This window comes from Buceros rhinoceros, unplaced genomic scaffold (genome assembly GCF_000710305.1).
Source record: "Buceros rhinoceros silvestris isolate BGI_N320 unplaced genomic scaffold, ASM71030v1 scaffold36402, whole genome shotgun sequence".
Classification (NCBI taxonomy): Eukaryota; Metazoa; Chordata; class Aves; order Bucerotiformes; family Bucerotidae; genus Buceros; species Buceros rhinoceros.
The window spans coordinates 41,433-61,996 of record NW_010400102.1 but is presented as its reverse complement, the minus strand read 5'-3'; the positions used below and the strand labels follow the sequence as shown (position 1 = coordinate 61,996).

The window sequence follows — 20,564 nt, the reverse complement described above, 5'->3', positions numbered from 1 at the left end:
GATGATTCTGTGATTCTGTGATTCTGAGTACAAGACACTGCTGCCAAAGTGGGAGATGGTCAGCATGCTCCAATACCTTTGTGTGCAGGACAGGAAGCTTTGACAACCAAAGCAAATTTCAACCAGGATGATATGCTACACAAGTATCTTGTGTTTTAGAGCTATCCACACTGAATGAAGCAATTAGACACTGGAGATCCAGAGGATGGATGAAGTGCATATTGTACACAAAATTGTGTTTGAATAGAAGTAGTCAAAAATCCCAGCAGATTTAAAAACTGATGCAGTAAGATGCATCTATGCTTCAGTGCCATGCAAGCGTAAGGATAGCTCTACTAGCTGGCTATCCAATTTTTCATTTAGACGTATGCATGAAGTAATTCAACAGATAAGAGCTCAGGGATCAACAACAGGGGACAGAACCTCATGAAATCCTAGCCTACCCGTGGCAGAAGGTCAGAACAAGCCTGATGATTCTTCATGAGGGAGTGTAGGGCTTTCAGTTCCCATTCCTGAAAGGCAGGCTAAGAGGACATACAGACATTTAACATGACAGAGAAACAGAAGAAAGATTTTGCAATATTATTGTGACTAACAGGCCACACAAAAATTCCAAAGATTCAGTATTAAAGGAGGATGTGACCTACAAATGCTACAAGCTGGACACCCCAAAGGCATCAGAAGTCAAAGAAACTAATGGATAAAGATCTAACCAAGAGGATGGCACTTGAGCTCAGCAATGACACCCATTGCAAAACACTCCTCAGGGTCCAGCAGAGATTGAACTGATAGCATAAAGATTCGTCATTTCCCTTCCCATAATACATATTTTTCTGCAGCCCAGCAGACAAAAGTCAGGCAGGACAAAGAACATTAAACAAGGCATGTAGTTAATAAGGGAGGAGGCAATGACTGGAAGTCGCTGGGCACAAATTCACCGTTCTTTCTATCAATCACAAAAAACGCACACAAATGTATCGCCATCAGTAAATTATAGGTCATAGGAAGAGAGGAACTTAAACAACCATAAAGTAGTTGCAAACAGCCAGAGAAAAAGTGCCAGGACTCCAAGACAGCCTTGGCAATCTTCTCACTTGTTGCACACAACTTAAAAAAATAAGATAGGACAGTGGAATAACAAGGACAAGACAAGACAAAGGACTACACAATCGCAACAAGACCTCTAGACCAACAGCAGCAAAACAAGGAATGGAAAACTGGGCTGACCACTAGCTAGTGCGCTGAAACTACCTGTCAGGAAAAGCCCTGGTCCTCTGGTCAGGCTTTGTAGTAGTTAACAGCTGGTCTTAACTAGTCATTAGCACAAAGGACAAAAGACTCTTAAGTTTTTATAAAGAAACATCTTGAAACTGCACAGAATATGCAAAGAAAAGTCCACGTTTGGAGAAAGCACCACGGAAGCCATCCTGCATGCCAAAATGATAGTGGTGATTGTGGCACCCCTGTAAGCAGGTCTTCTAAGGAGGCAAAGAAATAAAAAGAGGCCACCTTGTTTCAGAAATAGGGAAACAAAGTCCATCTGGACTTTGGCCACATTAACACTAAATAAGGAAACATGGAGGATCAAGATTACAATTTGGCAGTTACTAAAACCCTGGTCCCTCATGAAGTTTAAAAGAAAATTAGGTTCACATAAAATTAATATAAGCACACTTCCTAATATTCCAGTTTGTATGTAGAGTTCCATCTTTCATACCAAATATTTAATCATTAATATTTTTAATGTTAAGATTCTACCCTAGACAATTCAAAGGGTTGAGTCACAGTTTGCTGTCCCAAGTATGCTCAAGCAGACTGTTCATATCTCCTTCCTGACCGGATTAACTTTTACCACTAGAGTAGTTCAAGATTAAAAACTACTTTTAAAAATGTGTTAAGATTTGCCTTGTTGGTGAGCATGCCTGAAAATCCAGTGTAAGGACTAATGCAAACAAACCAAGCCAAGAGTTAATGTATAGGTACAACTTGAGTTAGTTTGACATCTTTTTAATACATACCTGCACAGGCACCATTTTGAATTCCAGGCTGCTAAAACAGTCATTCAAGACAATCACGGTAAGTTCCAATGACTAACTCAGAGAAATTTGAACAGAACTTTCGCAGGGTTCACTTACAGGATTCATTCTTCTAAGAATTAGGAAGCAAGATCTAGCTGATATGAAAAACTAACACAAAAGGAGAAGCTCCTCTCAAGCTCGAAGAGCTGCACATTTTTCCTCATCTGCCCTTCCGTGCAGCTCTGCTCCGTAAGCCACACTGCCTCAGTGAACAACTAACAAAAGAAACGATAAACTGTTACTATTCAGCCTAAACCCAAGGACAGATTTATCCTTTAAAAATCTTACTCATGTTTTTGAAAATAGTTTGTTGTAGTGCATTGTTTGGATGAAAAAAAGACAAAAAATAGCCTTAAACGAAAAAAATGCCATTTAATATTTCTTTGCTGAGGGGGGATATTGCATTGGGAGGTCTGTAGCAGGTCTTCTTAACTACTGCTGCTCTTTTTCTGGCATTTCTTCTTCTCCTCCATTTACTTTCCATCTAGATATTAAGTCCTTCATTCTACATATAACAGCTGCAATTGTAAATTAATCACTGATTTGCTATTCTACATAAGCATGTACTAAAATATTTTTAAAAGACTACACTGAGTGAAAGCGATGGTGGTATTTTGTCGTGGGAACATTATACCAATGCTCATTATTACACTTTCTGAAGTCAGGCTTACACTTCCCTAAAGTATAAAAATGATAACTGAAAAAGAAAGATAAGCTTGGAAAAGGAAATCACACAATGAAGTAGTGATGCAGAACAATGCTTAAAAATAAAAAATCTAAGCTCTGCTGACTATCACGACCACATGCTCGAGGTTAGGAAAGTGATTAAGTGCTTTGCTAAATATAGCCTTAAAATATGCCTTCAGAATCTATTCATAATTAAGAAAGCTCAATTGTTTATGATGTCTATTACTCTCTTAGTGGAAATGCAAAGTGTGTGCTATATTGTATATTATTATAATTACAATACTTAGCATATTGTGTGTTATTATAATCACAATATAAATGCCTAAAAATAACCTTTTCTAAAGGAGATTAGTTTTAAATCTGTCCTTTGCTCCATGACATTCAGAATTGCAATTTCGTGTTAAACGGTGAAAACTTTCATTGTTTAAAAAACCACTTTATCAATCAGTATCATCAGATAGTATCAGTCTTCAGAGAGTGTGAGGTAGGATATACATAATTGAGGCATACAGAGTCAGTAGTTACAAAGACCTGGTAATAAATACACAGCTCTGCTCTATCCTAACACATATCATTACAGACTAATAGGGATAGGAAGCCTGAACAGAATTTTGCATCAGCTAGACAATAAACACGTTACTTTTCTTAAACCGAAATATGTAGTTGTTGATTCAAATTTCACATTGTTGAGAAATAAAAGTTGTATAAAATACTACTGTGAGATACTACACATACTTAAAAAGGATCATCATTCAAATAAGGAGAGACACCATAAAATATGTTTTCTAAAATTCACAGACATGTCTAAACTACATTAGACTTGTGTGATCACAGAAATGAACTAAACTGGATTATTCCACATTAATCTAAATTAAAGTGTAAGCTTTGTTAGACTTGTAATGAGATATTAACTAGAAAAAATAAAAAAGAGTATGAGAAACTGTTTTGTTTTATTTATCTATTTGAAATCACTGCACACTATCATGACACACCATTTGTAAAGTTGGCAGTAATTAAAAATAAAAACATTTGGCAATACAGTGAATTCACTAGAGTTCCATTTATAAATAAGTAGAAGCATGGATGTGGTGCTGAGGGACGTGGTTTAGGGACCCTGGCAGTGCAGCGTGAATGGTTGGACTCAAAGATCTTAAAAGTCTCTTCCAAACAAATGATTCTGTGATTCTATGAAGTATTTTTCATTTGTATCACAAAGCTAAGTAACTGACACAGAGAGGAGGGGTTTTTTACACAACATAATTCACTACTTATTACAAAATTCAAACATGGGATTACAATCCAGCGTAATACAACAATTCTTTTTTGCACTGCAGCAAGTTTTATGAAGTAATTTTTGATTTCACACTTTGAGCCACTACCCCAAAATAAAGAAATAAATGCTGTATTTTTGTTTCCAATGCTCTAAACTTATTATTTAAACTAAATTTTTCAAATTTTACGTTTTTTCCACTCCGGCTTGTCTGTTTCATCATCTTCTGGTTCCACTTCTGCAAATACTGTTTTTGGCTGTGTCCTAGAAAATATTAAGAAGATTAAAATAATGGTCACACTATAATTCTTTATCACAAACTGTATTAGACATGTACTAGACACAAAAGATGTCCTTTTTATACTTACAAAAAAAGGGCACCCTAGACCTGCCCATTTTTCCTTTTCAACATAAACCTACCAACTAACCTAAGAACTGAAGACACTTTGATCTCTCAGGCAAAGAACAAGAACAACAAACACACCTCTTTTGCAAGTATTATTTCCTCATCAGCTCACAATCATTATCTGTGTATTCCATAATAAGATTAAGATAGAAGAGAGGAACAAATAAATGTAATACAATGCTAGAAAAATGGAGTCACAGGTCTTTCCATTCCATAATTTTTAAAAAAGAAACCTCCATTTTGATACGCTGCGGTATGTCAGCAGCCAGTAAGTGAAAAGAGAACGGCTAAGCCAGGTCTCTGGCTTAGCCTATGCATGAAAAAAACAGCTTCTCCTTCAGAGACTCTGTCCAGCACTACCGTAGCATATAAAAACTAATGATCTTCATATGAGAACACAGTGTATTCTACAGTCTAGCTTGATGGTATCTATTCCTCCTCTGTTTACTTGTATTTAAATAACACTTAAACTTTATAAAAATAATTATTGATTACTTTTTAAACGAACTCAGTATCAAGTAGCATTTCAATAAACTGTTTGGACATTCAGTTCCCCTGTTTTACATTTTAATCACTGCATCATGCCCATTTCCAACCTAACTGTCAGCGCAATCACTGTGGAGCTGAAACTACTCGATTTCTGATGCTGGTGGTGCTTGACTTCATTACAACAGACACGCCGAAGTATAAAACACAGCCAAGGCAGTCGTCACCTCATTAATGTATTAACTAATGTTTTTACAGTGGTCTAAGCATGTGAAGCACGACTATTATTATTACAACTGTTATTTGGCAGGCTCTACAAAATGCATATAAACCTTGACAAAACTGTATCTGCCTTACTTAAAAGGCATAATTCAGCATTGACAGAGTTCAAAGGGTAAAGAGCAAGCCACCAGCTATTAAAGAGCAGGATTCCGTGCTTGCTAATTATGTGACACAATACGGATATAAAATCACCAAAATCAGACAAAGACAACTTCCTTTATATTCCAAGATCTTTCTATTAGCCTGACTTCTCCTCCATCCTCCAAACCTGCCATGGAGAAAAGTACACTAACATGTTCCAGAGATGGTCCTGCTGCAGGACTCCGTTGGCACATTGTCCCTGGGTGCAGCCTGTATGTCTCATTACAACTAAGCAGACCTCGCACCTAGATGAGGAACTAGACTAAGCAAAGTTACGAGTCATTCTGTTCCACATGGAAAGCAAAACTAAAATTTTTAACAATTCAAATTTCAAAATTTAAGAAGTTAAGAATTTAAAAAATAGTTACATAAACTCTACTTAACCAATCACTGAAGGAGGATTTAAAAAAAATTAATAAAATAAAATAAAATCAACATTCAATCCAAAACGGACAGCAGGGGTGAGGATTTTTTGGTTAATATTCTGGATTTTGATAGCTGCTGAAGAGGTGGAACATAGGGAATCTTCTCTTTCTTCAAAACATATTGATGGAAGTTTATTTAGCCCATTTTAACAGTACTTTTATCACAATAGACAAAAGTTATCTAAATGCTACATAGGATCACATCAGGTCAGTATTGAGATATTTGCTAGTAGAGCGCAACTCATCAAGTGCAAACCTACCATTTCTGACCACAGACTCTGCAACTGTCATAATTCTGGTCAGAAGCCTCCAACCAAGAAGGAGAAGGACTTAATTTGTGAAATAAGCAGCAGAACCTAAGTATTTTCCAGAACACAACTGGCACAGAGAAAAGTTATAGACTTCAGCTAATACATACTACTAAGTGCAGTAAAGCTGGGAGTGGGTTGGCAGGAGGAAAAAAAGAACTGTAGCACAATGTACCAGCAACCAGCTAAAGCAAAAACATACAGAGGAAATCAAGCCTGTGTGCCTTTTTTTTCCTTTTTCTTTTACTTTTTTTTTTTTAAATTACCATGAAATGGCTGTAGCCTCAGCTGAGCTGAAATATAAACTGTTCCACCTCCGCAAGTTACACAGCAGTGACTGGGGCACCTAGAGTGACTCATATGCCTGACCATTTTAAAGATATAAACACAGAAAACTCTGCTTTCATTTTTATTATCAGCAACGATCATTTAATTTCAACACAAATTGTTCTGCTTAGTAACTGCACTAGAGATTGCCAGTGTAGTAGGAGTTCGTTGCACGATTAATATTTATTAAAAAATTACAAAGCATGTTTGCTACCTCAATTTAGTTTTATTTCTGAGGGCTAAATAATGCATGTGGAAAGCTGTGTACTTCTTCCCCATCAACTTTCTCAATTTTATTTATCCTTGATTTTAGGGGTGGATTTCAGTTCGTTAGGGATTTGCCTGGCAGATCCCATGGGAGAATGCCATGGAGGACAGAGAGGCCTAGGGGAGCTGGCTGATCTTTGAGGACAACCTCCTCAAAACACATTCCATCCTGCGAGCACAAAGTGAAGTTTGTCAGAAGCCTAGTATGGATGCACAGGAATCTCATGACTGAGATAAATCCCAAATTCCAAAATGGAAGAATACAGACAGAAGCAGCGGGGACAGCCTTAGCTGTAAGGAACTGAGGCATTGCTTCAACATGTAGGAATAGTTAGGAAAGCCAAAGCTCAGCTGGAGTTGAAACTGGTAAGAATTGTAAAAGGCCACACTAAGGATTTCTACCACTACAGTGCAGTGAAAGAAATACCCAGTGGGGCAGGTAACCCACTAATGCAGGATATGGAAAAGGTCAAGATACTTGGTGCTTTTTTGGCTCTATTTTCCCTGATAAGGTCTGTCCTCATGTCTCTGAGGACCCCTATATTACCAGCAGAGTCTTTGGGAGGGAGAGAGACATTTCCAACAGAAGAGGAAGACAGAAGAGAGGATGTAGTGCATTGGATGTAAACAATCCATGAGATCAAATGGGAGGGATCCAAAGGTACTGAGGGAACTGGCCAATGTCATTGCAAGGGCACTCTATCATCTTTGAGAGGTCACAGTGACTGGAAGAGGTTCACCCTAACTAGAGAAGGCAAATATCATCTTTATGAATAACGAAAGGAGAATTTGGGGAACTACAGGATTGTCTACCTAACCTTGGTTCCTGGGAAGGCTATAGAACAAATTCCCATGGAAGGCATTTTCAGGCACACGAAGGACAACACAGTGATAGGGAACAGCCTGCATTGGCTTTAGGAAGAGCATAGTATGTTTGCCAGCTAGACTGCTTAAAGAGGCTACCCAGAGAGGTGTTGTGGAATTCCCATCCTTGAGGATATTCAAACTTGGCTGGGCAAGTCCCTGAACAACCTGAATCTAACTGGACCTGAGCAACCTTATCTAAGTGAACATACTTCAGGTAGAAGGTTGGACCAGGTGACCTCCAGAGGTCCCTTCCTACCTAAATTATTCTATGATTCTATGTTTCCACATGACTGCCAGCTGAATCCAGTATTTCATATGCTGACAAATGCAATCCTATCGCAGCTTACACTAACAGGCTGCAACCAAAAACAGGAAAACAAAACTAATATGATTTATTCCTACTGTGTGCTTCTCTATTTCAGTGGTTATCAACATATTCAGATATGCAGACCCCTAAGAAACTTCCAGAGGTCACACAGACCGCTTTAGTCACCATAATCCCTCTGATTATACGTTGTTTTTCTTAGCTACCTTTCAGGAATCCAATAAAAGTAGCTCATTGACATCTGAGGTTCATAGACTAGCAGCTAAAGAAACACTGCTACAGCTAAACCAGCTGGATATGACAACTGCATATCACAGCATATGACGCGTGGTGCAGTCACTTTAAAAATTTGTGTTTATATTGTATTGAAACAAAGAAAAAACCCACGACTTTCAAGCGTGCTTAGAAAGTCATAAAGGCTACTTCCAGACTGAAAAGTGAAGGTTTTCAAAATCAGGCTTCCTTTGTATTCATTATCCCACCAATGCGGCTTTGTATTCATACCCCACTTCAGGGGTTTCCCTCCCAAAACTACCAATATCCAAAACAGATTTAGCTTGAATATACCCATAATAACACTGTTACAAAACATTCTGTCCAGTCCTGCTTCTTAAACTAAAGATCCTTGAGCCACCACATGACTAACACATCATAGTCTGGCACTGCCACTGAGAAAAAGTTCAGTGAACACAGCACAGCTACAGGCTGTTACTTCAAGTCATTCCCTTTTGTCTAGGACAAGAAGCCATAACAAAGACAGCAAAGTCGGGGCAACATCGGTGACACAAAAGGTATTTTTTAAGAACTCTGGATTGTCATGGTGGGGAAGAAAATTTCACCCTCACCTTCCCTGTGGCACAGAAGACAGTTACATCTGGACCTGACTAGGCCCTTAGCTATGATGCTTAGTTATTTCTGCTGATCCTTCAGAGGGACATCTGAAGTCACTGTAGTATCTCTGTACAGCTGTGTTAAAACAAACAGCTCACAAAGAATGTAATTCTCAAACATTTACAACTGATGCCTCAAGTTCCTTTCCTGTAGTTCTTTACTTGAAATCTTCAATCTGTCCTTCCTTTCCTCTCGCTCCACTGGAATGGCTCTTGCCAAGGTCTCTAAAAAGCTTCTCCCTGGAAAATCTCAGTATCTTTTCTTTATCCTCATTCACTATGACTGTTCTCCTATGTTGATTTTTTGAGACTTTATTCAGATTGGGCTTCTGTGACATGTGATTTCCTGATTCAGCTTGTACTACTTCTCATCCCCATACCCTTTTCAGCAGCATCTGGTTTTTTTACCTATCCTTTTGCCTCTTACATACTTGCCCCTCCTTTTCTGATTACAAAGTAGCAGCAAAAGTTATGTTGCAGTAAAATTTATATTGAAGTGAATATACAATTTAAAAAGCAATAAATCAGTTACCTGATTTAAAGTGACCTAATAAGCATGAATAGCCCAATCATCACAGTTAGGAAAACTCCAATCATCCAAAAAAACCGTGTTTCTTAGCCTGAAATTATTTAATAACTATCACTGAAGAAAATTGAGTAACTAGAGCTTCCTTAAACATTTTCTTAAGATAGAGAATGAAAAATTGTAAGTGAATAACTACCCGATAGACAGCACAAACCCAAAAGCCTTCTAGATAGTTTTATACCATACTTAAGCAAAAATTAACTACAAGAAATGTGAAAAATCTGGTAGCAATTATACAATTATAAAGGAAACCTTTGCATTTCACTGTCTTAGCTAATAATTATAGTAATTACTCTTAATAATTATCAGTAAATGTTATTGTTATTATTAAAATGCTCTCTGCATAGAGTACGTTTTAAAGTCAAGCTTTCAGTGCAAGGATAACAGCAGTTTCACTGGAATGAGATTTATCAGCTGACAAAACCATCAAGGCATCATGCTGTTGGCTGCAGTCCAGTTCCCCCACATACGTATCACCGTCTGGTGTGTAAGTTAATAGCACTCTGGACTTGCATCCTCCCCACTTCTCTCTTCTTCCCCTGCAGCTACATCTTTAACAAGAAACTGTAAGGAGATCTGCCCTCCTTACACAGTAAGCCTTCTGTAATACAGCTATGCTTTAAAACTTCTACGTCTACTGCATTGCAGGTGTCAGGGATGAAACTTAATATATAATCAATGAAGTTCCTGAGCCAAAAATATACTGAGGTATATATCTAACTGATGGAATGTGTGATTGTACCTACTTTTGAGAATGGATAGTTGCATATCTCAAATAAAAACAGCTGCCTACACATTCAAAGGAAATTTAATCTCCAGCAAACATGAACTCTCAAACAGTTAAAAATCAGTATTTCTCATATTCACTATAACAACTGTTATAGAAAAAGGCTTTCAGATATTCCTTCTTTGGTACCGAGGTTGATACTGCATAATGCATTAAGTTGATGGACAACATCAAATGCTGTACTTTGTAATTACCCAGTCAAAGCCCAGCTGGCTCACAGCTATTCATTTATCTTTGTGAACATGTGGGTCAAGGTAGAAAACTAGTGTCACCACTAGAAACAGCTATGATTCTTAATATATTGAGTTTCTGGAACACATACACACACCACACTCACACGTACAATTTAAATGGAATAAGTTACCATCTGTGGGATTACTGAGATTTTACTTTCATTATTTTGATGAGGCTCTTTCATTTATGTAACAACTGAACACGTATTTCTTTATGTTTGATTTTTGGCAGGAGATTTTATCAGTGCGATTTTAAAATATTGCTATACCTTTAAAACCAAGTTAATTCAAGCAGGTACTCCAGTCCTTATGTAAGAAAAATTCAAATAAAAACTTGTGACATTAAAGAAAATCATCTAAAATATGCTGTCATATATATTTTGAAGATGTAGCCTAAGAAGCAGTCAGAACTGGAGGACATATTCCAAAGTCTATCATCCAGTCTGTCAGTGGGACAGTACCTTATAAAAAGGTATGTTGCAATTTCAGATATTGATTTGGAGACAACTGTAAATTTTAATCAACTTAGCCTTAAAACAATTTTCTAAATGAAACTATTTTAAAAATGGAAGCGTCAAATTTCAACAATCTAACCTCCTGGAAACTCTTAGCTGCATAAAAGAGTATGGCATATTCCTCGTTTCTGTATTTGTGGCAGGAGCCCAGAAAAGGCAAAGTATACCACAAAAACGTTTGTCTTCTAGTTTTACTGAACTCCCACTGGCCTCCAGAAATATTACTTGTATTTTTGTTTCCTTACTTTGCATATGCCGGAGCAACCCAGTATGGATTCTCCTCCGCTTCCTTTGCGTGACGTAAAATAGCTTCTCGAGGGTTGCTATCATCTGTCTTATCCAGCGCAATATTCTTGACTATATATGATGACAAGGTACCTCCGTGAGTTCCAACACGCCCACCGCGACCTGTAGCAAAACAGAAGAAAAATGTTTAAGAAATAGAGAAATGTTGTATTGTGCCTGTAAGAGTGATCTGATACAAAGTTATTTAATAGTCTCATTAGTTGTCTAACTAATCATCTCACAGAGCTGTATTCATGTAAGTGTTTTACTGATTATATAACTTTAGGTCAGTCATTGTGATTATTGATTTATTCCAGGCAAGCAATCTAATCAAAGACTAGCGTTGTACAGTGCTGGACACTGCCCATACATATATAGCAGAGTGGCCACCCAAAAAAGTTTGAACGGAAATCTGAACGAGTATAGAACACAAGCGGTCCCTTTACCAAATGACAGTCTGAAATGATTATGCCTACATTACCTGGTCCTGCAACTGGAGGTTCAGGTTTGTGAGACTTCAAGGGGTCCAGCCTATCCTTCTCCAGCTGTTTCCTGGTGCTACGCTGTCGTGGTTCACGGAACATTGGAAGTGCATGGGCTGAAGGTTCACGGTTTGAACAAAATAAAAAAAACACGTTAGAAATTCCATTTTCTTTTTGAAGTTTTCATTACAAAGACAAAGTCTGGCATTATTCCTTCCAACGGACACAGTGGCAGAAGCAGCTCCCCAATTGTTCTGCATCCAAGCAGTGGTTTACTGAGGTATATTTCAGAGGGCTTTTTTCTGCTGAATTTTTCAACAATGAAAGCAGCCAGATTTCCAGGGTTCCTTCAGGCGGGAGCCTTTAGTTTGAAATACTTTTTGCAGTTTATGCATATTTAACTTATTCTTCTGTCAATTCAGTTCTCCACATTAGCATTGTGACTACCAGTTGCTCTCTTCTAAACTTCCCATTTTCATCAGCATTCTAATACTCTGAGAGCATGACAAAACTCTAGATGCATTCTTGGATCTGAAACAGAGAGGATCAAAATCCTCTCAATGATTCAAAATGTAAGGCTTCTGCATATGAAGTCAGAGTCACCTTCTTTCTTAAATTATGAGATCAATCCTGGAACAATACTCATAACTGAAGCAATGTGGATAAATTATCAGGATTTAAAACTTCTACTCCTCATAAGCTTGCTGCAGCATCTTCAATCACAGCAATGGATTCGGTCTACTCAGACAAGAGACGCATTTGTCAGCAAAAGAGAAACACCATGCTAAGGGACATGGTTTTTTTCTGGTGAGGTTTAGCTCTCACATTCAGGTGTGTTGATTGCTGCTGTTTCCCAAAATGTGGGATATTATGTTTGGGTCAGAAGACCCAACAAAGACCAAACACAATCAAACACATCAAAAATTTAGGTGCACCGGCTCTTCATTGAATAAAAACCGGAAGGCAGCATCTAGGGACCCATCTGCTCGATTTTTCAGTGTATTTCTGGAAGTCTGCTCAATTTATTAGACTCACAGCCAGGTGACACAGCAGTAGACCTTTGGAAATAAATGTTTAGCTTTTATTTTTGCAGATTTCATGAAGTATGAAATGCCTGGGACAATTTGCTGGCAAGCATTAAGCTTTATCAGTTTGTGTAGAGCATTTAAGGTGACTAATGCACAAAGCACAGATCCAAGCTTTTGACATTTAAGGAGTAGTCACGGTTCCCCAAGGGAAGCACAAACTGTGTATTTCTGTGTTTTAAAAGCAACACCTAACCCCTCAAAACCACCTTCCTGCATTTTAAATAGCCATTACAGGCAAACCTGAGATTAAAGAGCACCTGTAAGTCCAAAGGAACAAAAAAAGGGAAGGAGAAAGGGTTCAGTTCACTTTGCAGAAGGACTTCTGAGACCTTCGGTTCTTTCCAGTTCTGTGTGTAAGCTTAAAAGCTTAGAACATTTTTCTGTGTTGCTTTATAGGGAATTATTCTTATTTAGTTTCAAAACGATGTGGAAGAAACAGTTATGCAAAACAGAGACAAAATTCTGAAATTTTGCATAATTGGGACCTTAATCTTTGAATAGCATTTATAAATATCATTGAATACACAAGTTCCATTGCATTCTAAGCAGAATTTTTTTTTAAATCACAGAAGTTCTTTACAGTACAAACACTAATGACAGTGCACACAAAATATTTTGACAATAGACCATGTACTGATACAGGCAAAGCTGTAGTAAGCATGGATTGAGAAGGGCACCCAAAAGAGACAGATACCCCAGATGTTTACTGCTACTTTACCCACTGTTACCCAAAAACTGCAGCAGGACATCTGCAGCAGTGAGGTGAGCAGGAGACAGCTGTGGCTGGCTGGGAAGTACCTGAGATGCCTTGATACAGGCCTGGTTACCAAGACTGCCCAGACTTTCTCATTCTAAACTTTCTTATTGTTTATTATGCTGCCAAACAACTATTTTGTTCTACAGAAATGGTTTTAGCTATTTCTGAGACAAAGACTAACAAAAAAGAGCGTGGAATCCAAACACCGTGGAACTGGAGGAGGATGAAGAGAAGCAGCACAGCACAACCGTGAGACGATTTGCATTTCACACGAGGAAAAGCTACAGAAGGCAATGTTAATGGGGAGGGCCAAAATCTCTCAGTCAATTCCCTCATCCCCATGTAAAATCTGCCTTTGGGAAAAGGAAGATCACTGAACATTTTATTGTTTAGTGACAACTAATTATCTAACAATGACAATTATTTCTTATGCATCAATGAGCCTTAATACAAACGTAAGGTCTTATACAGGTATATATACCCTGAGGCTAGAGAGTTCTAAACTTTAGAAAAATTACTGGGAATTTTTCAAGACCTATCTCTAATGTCTCTGATTTTGCCACTGACATTGTTAATGTTCCCAAGGGGCAAAATACTACCTAAATCCATCTATACTCACCAATTCAGTCATGCAAAACTGAGGATTTAAGAAAGATCCAAAATTTTGGAGGTTTTTTTGTTGTTGTTGGTTTTTCATTTGTTTGTTTTAAGGCACTTGTCCTTTCAGATGCAAGGGGAATCTAGAATCCAACCACTGTTAACAACTTTACAGAGCATACACAATATATACTTTGCTGGTTGTGCAAGGCCACAAAAAAAATTGTATGAAGCACTAACGTCTCACTCCAATGACCCATACTTATAGAAAGAATGATCTGCAAATAATTTCAAACCTGAGAAAGAGTTAAGGATGCTGCTATAAAGTCATGTTTAAATTCCTTACGTGTTATAATGTAATCCTGTGTAAGAGTCTCTGCTTGTCTCTCTTTTCGTTTTGTTTTGACCACACAGAGTTTTGCTCCCCTAGGAGGAAACATAGAGCAGTTCAGTTGGTCTGTTTATATCAAATAGAAACCATTTTTTATTCAAGACACAGTCTCAACAAATTATACAGCACTTTAAATATTCACGAGTGTATGTATCTTCGCCTGCCCATGCACATGTGAAGGAGGGCAAAGAGATTACTGTTTCTGCTACAGAGCAGTTTATATAGGACACGGAAATGAGGGTGGAAGATTCACTTTGCACTTCATTTGTCCATAGTACTTGCAGCATGCAAACTGAAAATGCTCCTTTCCAAACATGGCTACATCATTTGTTCCTAGCACTCTTCCTAAGCAGCAGAGGTGGCAGTTACCTAACCAGAGGTGTCTGTAATATTGCTCCAGGAGAGACTGCAAAAGCCCGGCCACAGCAAGACTGATAAAAACGGGTGGTATTTTCCTCCTTGTGGTAATTACCAGGAAACAAACTGGTCACAAAACTGAGCTAGGGCTCTCGTGGTCTGTGCTTAGGAGACTCAGGCTGCCCTCTGGAGAGGAGTCTCAACAATGAAGACCTACTCTCTTACTCTGTAAACTGATAATGACCAGAAAAATGAAACTTACTTCTAATAATCTGGTAAACTAGAGTTTATCCTCACATCCAAGTCTCCAGCTCACAGTAAGTATCTAGAAACTGTGAACTGTAACACAGTATGTTTTTGTATGTCAGCGCAACAACGATGAGTGCATGCAGGGGAAGAACATCTTATTTATACCACTCAGTACAGATGAAGCATACATGTCCACCCTGCTGACAGGAAGAAAGCACGCCCCCGTTCTCCAGTCAATCCAAAGCAAATTAATTGCAAAATAAGTATCTGTAGAATAGTTAAGTCCTCTTCTTTTCATTCCAAGATGACAAGTCACTTTCTGACGAGTCACTACCACCTCTGAATTACATGTACAGGCAAAATCCACACATGAGGATAAGAAAGAGCAGAAAGATAGCAATATGTTTCCTTGGTTTGCTCCCTCTAAAATTGGGGTTTCCAGTATTACTTGACAGACACTGAAGTTCAAGCTAATGCTTCTAAACAAGACTTTCACTTTAGAAAAAAAAATACATCAAGAATATGACTATATACAATAAATATCCTTTCAAATACATCCTATCAGCAACCCCCATGAGATAAGATGAAAGGTTGGTTATTCTTAGGGCTAATCTCACGAAACTAAAAACTGAAAGTGTTTGTAAACTCAGGTAGAACAGTCAGCATGCTGCACTTGGAAAAGCCCAGAGCAAAATGTGCTGCTTTTCAGAAATAAACTTTTTTTTTCTTTCTAGCGTTACTTAGTAAGTAAAACTGCAAAACAAATGTTATTAAACCCATTTTTCTCACTTCTTATAACAGAATCACAGAACCAGGCTAAATCTGAGAAAAATAAATGTTCTTAATCATTAATCATAATTACATACCTCTGGCTTTTGACGGGATCATAGTACACTTTGGCCAAACCATTTCCTGTACCAACCATGATCTGGTTCAGCTTGGGATGCCAAAGGCAACGCACAACGCTCTGAAATAAAGCAACATATTGATAGTTAGTTGGTCATTCAGATCTAGAATTATTTTTCATATTGTCTAATAGCACATCAAAGTCACATAGTAGCAGAAACAAGCTTAAGCATATGAATGAATATGTAAATGTGAATGAATGAAAGTTCATCTCTAGAGCTGAACACAATGTAAACGGAGTGACAACATAGGGCTGAAGGAAGGAAGAGATGCAGAGGTGAAATGGGTGGTGTGATAGCCACTGGTTTCCACAGGCTAACAGCTGCAGGGTCCTCGTGGGCATAAACGGAAGTGGAAAGATAAAAGGGGATTTGAAGGCGAAAAAATGAAGTGCTTCAGATATAGCAATGCAGGCCTTCCTGACTTTAATTCCAAATTTCGGCATTTTTAATTCTTAATTCTTCCACCCTGCTCTTTATCAGTTTGTCCCTTCTCACACAGTGCTGACCTTTCACTTGCTGACTGCAGAAACGGAAGAGTAGCTGATTTTCACTCTTGGTTCTTTCTTCCCCACAACACCCAGAAAAACTTGGTATTTCAAACCAATGTCTCACAACTCTGTCACCCTTCTGGTCAGCAGAGAAAGTAATTTTCAGACATTGAGAGTATTGTTCTTTTATGCACACAGCGTGGTTCTCTGTGTGACTTTGAATCTCCATGTGATTACTATTTTCAGTCTGATTCAGCAGTCCAGCACAGAAACTCTTTAAGACTCGAGCTTCTAACTTGAGAGAGCCAAAGAAGTGGGCACAATCTGCCACGAAGGACAACACATCTTAACACAAACACAAAACCCATATGTGCATCTGACTAACTGGGAGAAAGAAGTACCTATTTTTGAGAGATAAAAGTTCTTTACAGGAATACTGTCCAAGACTGAAGACAGGTCTTTACAGTGCTTGTGTTACCTATGTAATATATACATATTCTGAGCTATCAGGATGCATCATCTTGTTAGTATTTCCCTGAACAACACTCATTTTTCTAGCTCTTCCCCCCCCCCCAAGCTTACTACTACTACTTTCTCAAAAGCCAGATATAGACTCTTCTCAAAATGAATTAATAATAAATATTCAACCACTATCCACCATCTATCATTTAAGTATCTATATATATATATATACACATCTTATTTTCTATTTTACACAATGCAGCACATGAAATTCACAAAATGGGAACTGCTAATGTCTTAACAAGAGAAATATAGCAAAGCTAAAGTATAGTTAGGACTGTAATATGATCCTACAACTTGGGAGCCAAGAAATCTGGAAAAGAATGATTATGTATCAGTTCTAGTGACTCCTGAATCACTTCCCATTTCATGTTCCATACTATTTCTGGTTTGGTCCAGATCTTTCTTTTTTTTTTTTTTTAATGTTATGAGGCACATAACATTAAAAATATTGAAAAAATTCCGAAGCCCATTCAGCCACCATGGATCAGAACTTCATTTTACTACAAGATGATGCACAACTCTCTCTGGAGCTGTTTTTCTGCTTTGTGTCCTTGTTTAAGAAGAAAAATTGAGTAAAATGTGTTTGCATGAATCAACTGACTATTCTTTACAAGGTTTCTCTGTAAAACATCCTCATTCTACACAGATACACATACAACATCACATCTTCCCATTTACTGACAGGTACAAAAAAACTTGGCTTGCTTATTAAGAGACAACTAAGGGACAACAATTTTTCATAGGTAATTCAGCAGAATTCTGAAGATGCATTATGTCCATAATTTCTGTCACAAGCTGCCAAAGTAACCATACAGGGTTGCTAATAATTTGTTTGGTTTAAATAAGACATTCTTACATACTGTTATGTAATGCCTACAATGCTACAGGAACTCTACGAAGCTAGTAACAAGTAATGAAGGTCAAAGGCAGGTGACCTTTTCTTTTATTATTATTTATTGCATCTGTTTAGCCAGTCTTTAAAAACTTTGCAGTTAATGTGCTTCTCCACTTTCTACTGTCAAGTAAACGTGTTTTATAGCAGGGTACTGGATACCAGCCAACAGAAACAAAGCCTGAGACAGTGTGGCTCAGCACTGATGGGGATTGCTAAGTTTCTAACTTGTCAAACATGCACAGCACACTTAAAACCACCACGGCACGTGCTCCAGAGCAGGCAAAAGGAACTGCCATTAAATGCAGCCCTATAAATCTGAAACCGTAAAACATCCCCAGAATATAATTCGTTAAAAACCAAACAAATACAGCTTTGAACATGCAAGTTATTTTATCAATCCACTGGCATATAAACCTACTTTATAAGAAATCATAAAAACCACTTACGCTCATTTCTAAAAGAGTCTCGAAATCTGCATTACTTTAAAAAAACCAAAATACTGAATTCCTGAACTAAATCCTGATTTTTCCCCATCATGTAATCCTAAAGAAGTAAAAATTCTCAACAACCATGCAACAAAGGGATCATCATAGGCTAGGTCTTAACATCGGGAGTGAGGGAAAAAAGGGAATCTTTATCATATGAAATAATGAATTCTTAAAGACCATTTATCCTTTGATGTCTCTATCATTCCTACTGTTTTCACTTAGAACAACTCAGGTAGATATCTTTTATCACTGGAAATGCTAAACATCAAATTCCAGCTGAAAAAAGGACCTACTTCTCATCTGTCCAGGCAAATAAGGGTGCTAATAGCAGGAAAAGAAGTGTTCTCCAGACTTGGCCAGGAAATTGCTGCAGTTGGAAGAGAGCTCTGGAGATCATCTAATTCAAACTCCCTGCTACAAGTGAGGTCAACTACTACAGGTAGCTCAGGACACAGTCCAGTTTGGTTTTAAATATTTCCAAGGATGGAGTCTCTACAGCCTCTATGGGCAACACGTTTCAATGTACGATCAACCCCACCATAAAAAACTCTGAACAAATCCCCAAACATTTTCTAAGTGTGGAATTTCCTGTAACTAGTTTTGTGCCTACGGCCTCTTGTCCTGTCACGGGGCACCACTGAGCTTTATGCTACTTGCTTCACCCTCTGTCCCCTTCAAGTATTTATACATAAGATCCTCCAGGAGCCTCCTCTTCTCTAGGTTAAGTGATCCTAGCTCTCTCAGCTTTTCCTTTTGTGCCAGATCCTCGAAGCCTTTAAATACCTTCGCAGTCCTTCACTGGAATCACTCTAATATGTTCACCTCTATTGTGCTGAGATCTCAAAACTGGATCCGGCCCTACAGATGTGTCTCAACAGGGCTGTGCAGATGGGAATAATGGCCTCCCTTGACCTGCTGGCAATGTTCATTTGCCCGATGCAAATGCCCACAGGACCCAACACAAACAAGGTGATACTTCAGTTTTAACTGGCTCTGTGACAGGAGCTCAGGCTGGAAGCAGTAAACTCAGCAGTTAAGAGCAAACTGCAGGCTCTCCACTTATCAAGGTGATTTCATGTTTGGCAAGAGAAGTAGAAGAGAAGGAAATTAAATTGGGTAACATTGATTTATGGAAACCTAGCACTAAGAGTTGACTAACTAAGTACTGGTTATCACGAAAATCTTGCATATAACAGCTTCAAGACTCAGAAAACATGAACACCAGACCACCACCACAATACTTCAGTTAACTAATTCTAGATTCAAGCACTCAACACAGAAAGACTTAACCTGTTTCTTACAACATTTAGAGCTGAAACAAAACAAATCTATGTAGATTCTGAAAAATTTCAGGTTATGTCTCATCTTTGCAACGGAAAATAATGTCTTAATGAGAACGATAAAATGCAGAATGAATTATGCCATAAATATCTTCAACATTTGAAAAAAGATTTCTGCAATGGCTAGATGTTTTGGATAGTGTATCTTCGGAGCCTGAAGTTCTAGAAACCTGTCATAAAAATGCTGAAATAATCACTTTATCTATGGAACTGATACGTCCAGCTTCAGGACTGTAAGATCCAAGAATACAGCACGTACAAGAAAGAATTACTAGTGACAATTTAAAAGCTGTTTGGTACTTTTGCTATTGCAAAAGCATTACGTTCTTCAACTGAAACCAATCTGAAAAGCCTTTGGCAATGTCTATTGCATATACACAGTAGCCTGCATTGGGAAATACCAGGAAAAAAATTATGAACATATTTTTGTGAAATCAGGCAGGCAAACTATTAAAACTGTTAATAGAAACACTCCAAATTTACCTTCCTCATTGTCACTATGAAAAAGGTTAAAACAGATTCAGTGGGTGTTATTGATAGTAGGCCTTTGCAATTATTTTCAAGTAACAGATTGTCTTGTAATACTGACTTACACTGAAAATCAATTAAAAACTATCTGCAAAAAAAAAGATATCTAAAATTGTGTAATCTGGACGACAATGTCTATCTTCTCAGAAAAGAACAAAGTAAGAACATATCACTGTTCTTGAAACTAGCCATACCTTTTCCTAAAGCTGCTACACTAGTGTTTTAAATAGAAAATATGAATAACTTGAACAATACATAACTTTTATTTTATTTTTAAACTAAGCACTATATTCACTTCAGACTCCC

At 37.8% G+C, this 20,564-nt stretch overlaps 1 protein-coding gene across 1 annotated transcript in view; it reads right to left on the bottom strand.

Moving 5' to 3' along the window:
* Window positions 1-3,963: 3,963 nt before the first annotated feature.
* WDR70 (WD repeat domain 70) overlaps window positions 3,964-20,564 on the bottom strand; it is a gene marked incomplete at its 5' end in the record, with an annotated part of 52,607 nt that continues 36,006 nt past the window's right edge. The window contains 5 exons of the mRNA XM_010131742.1: window positions 3,964-4,299; window positions 11,126-11,288; window positions 11,647-11,763; window positions 14,436-14,515; window positions 15,953-16,053. Coding sequence (XP_010130044.1) covers window positions 4,215-4,299; window positions 11,126-11,288; window positions 11,647-11,763; window positions 14,436-14,515; window positions 15,953-16,053 — 546 coding nt within the window. The remainder of the gene's footprint in view (window positions 4,300-11,125; window positions 11,289-11,646; window positions 11,764-14,435; window positions 14,516-15,952; window positions 16,054-20,564) is intronic.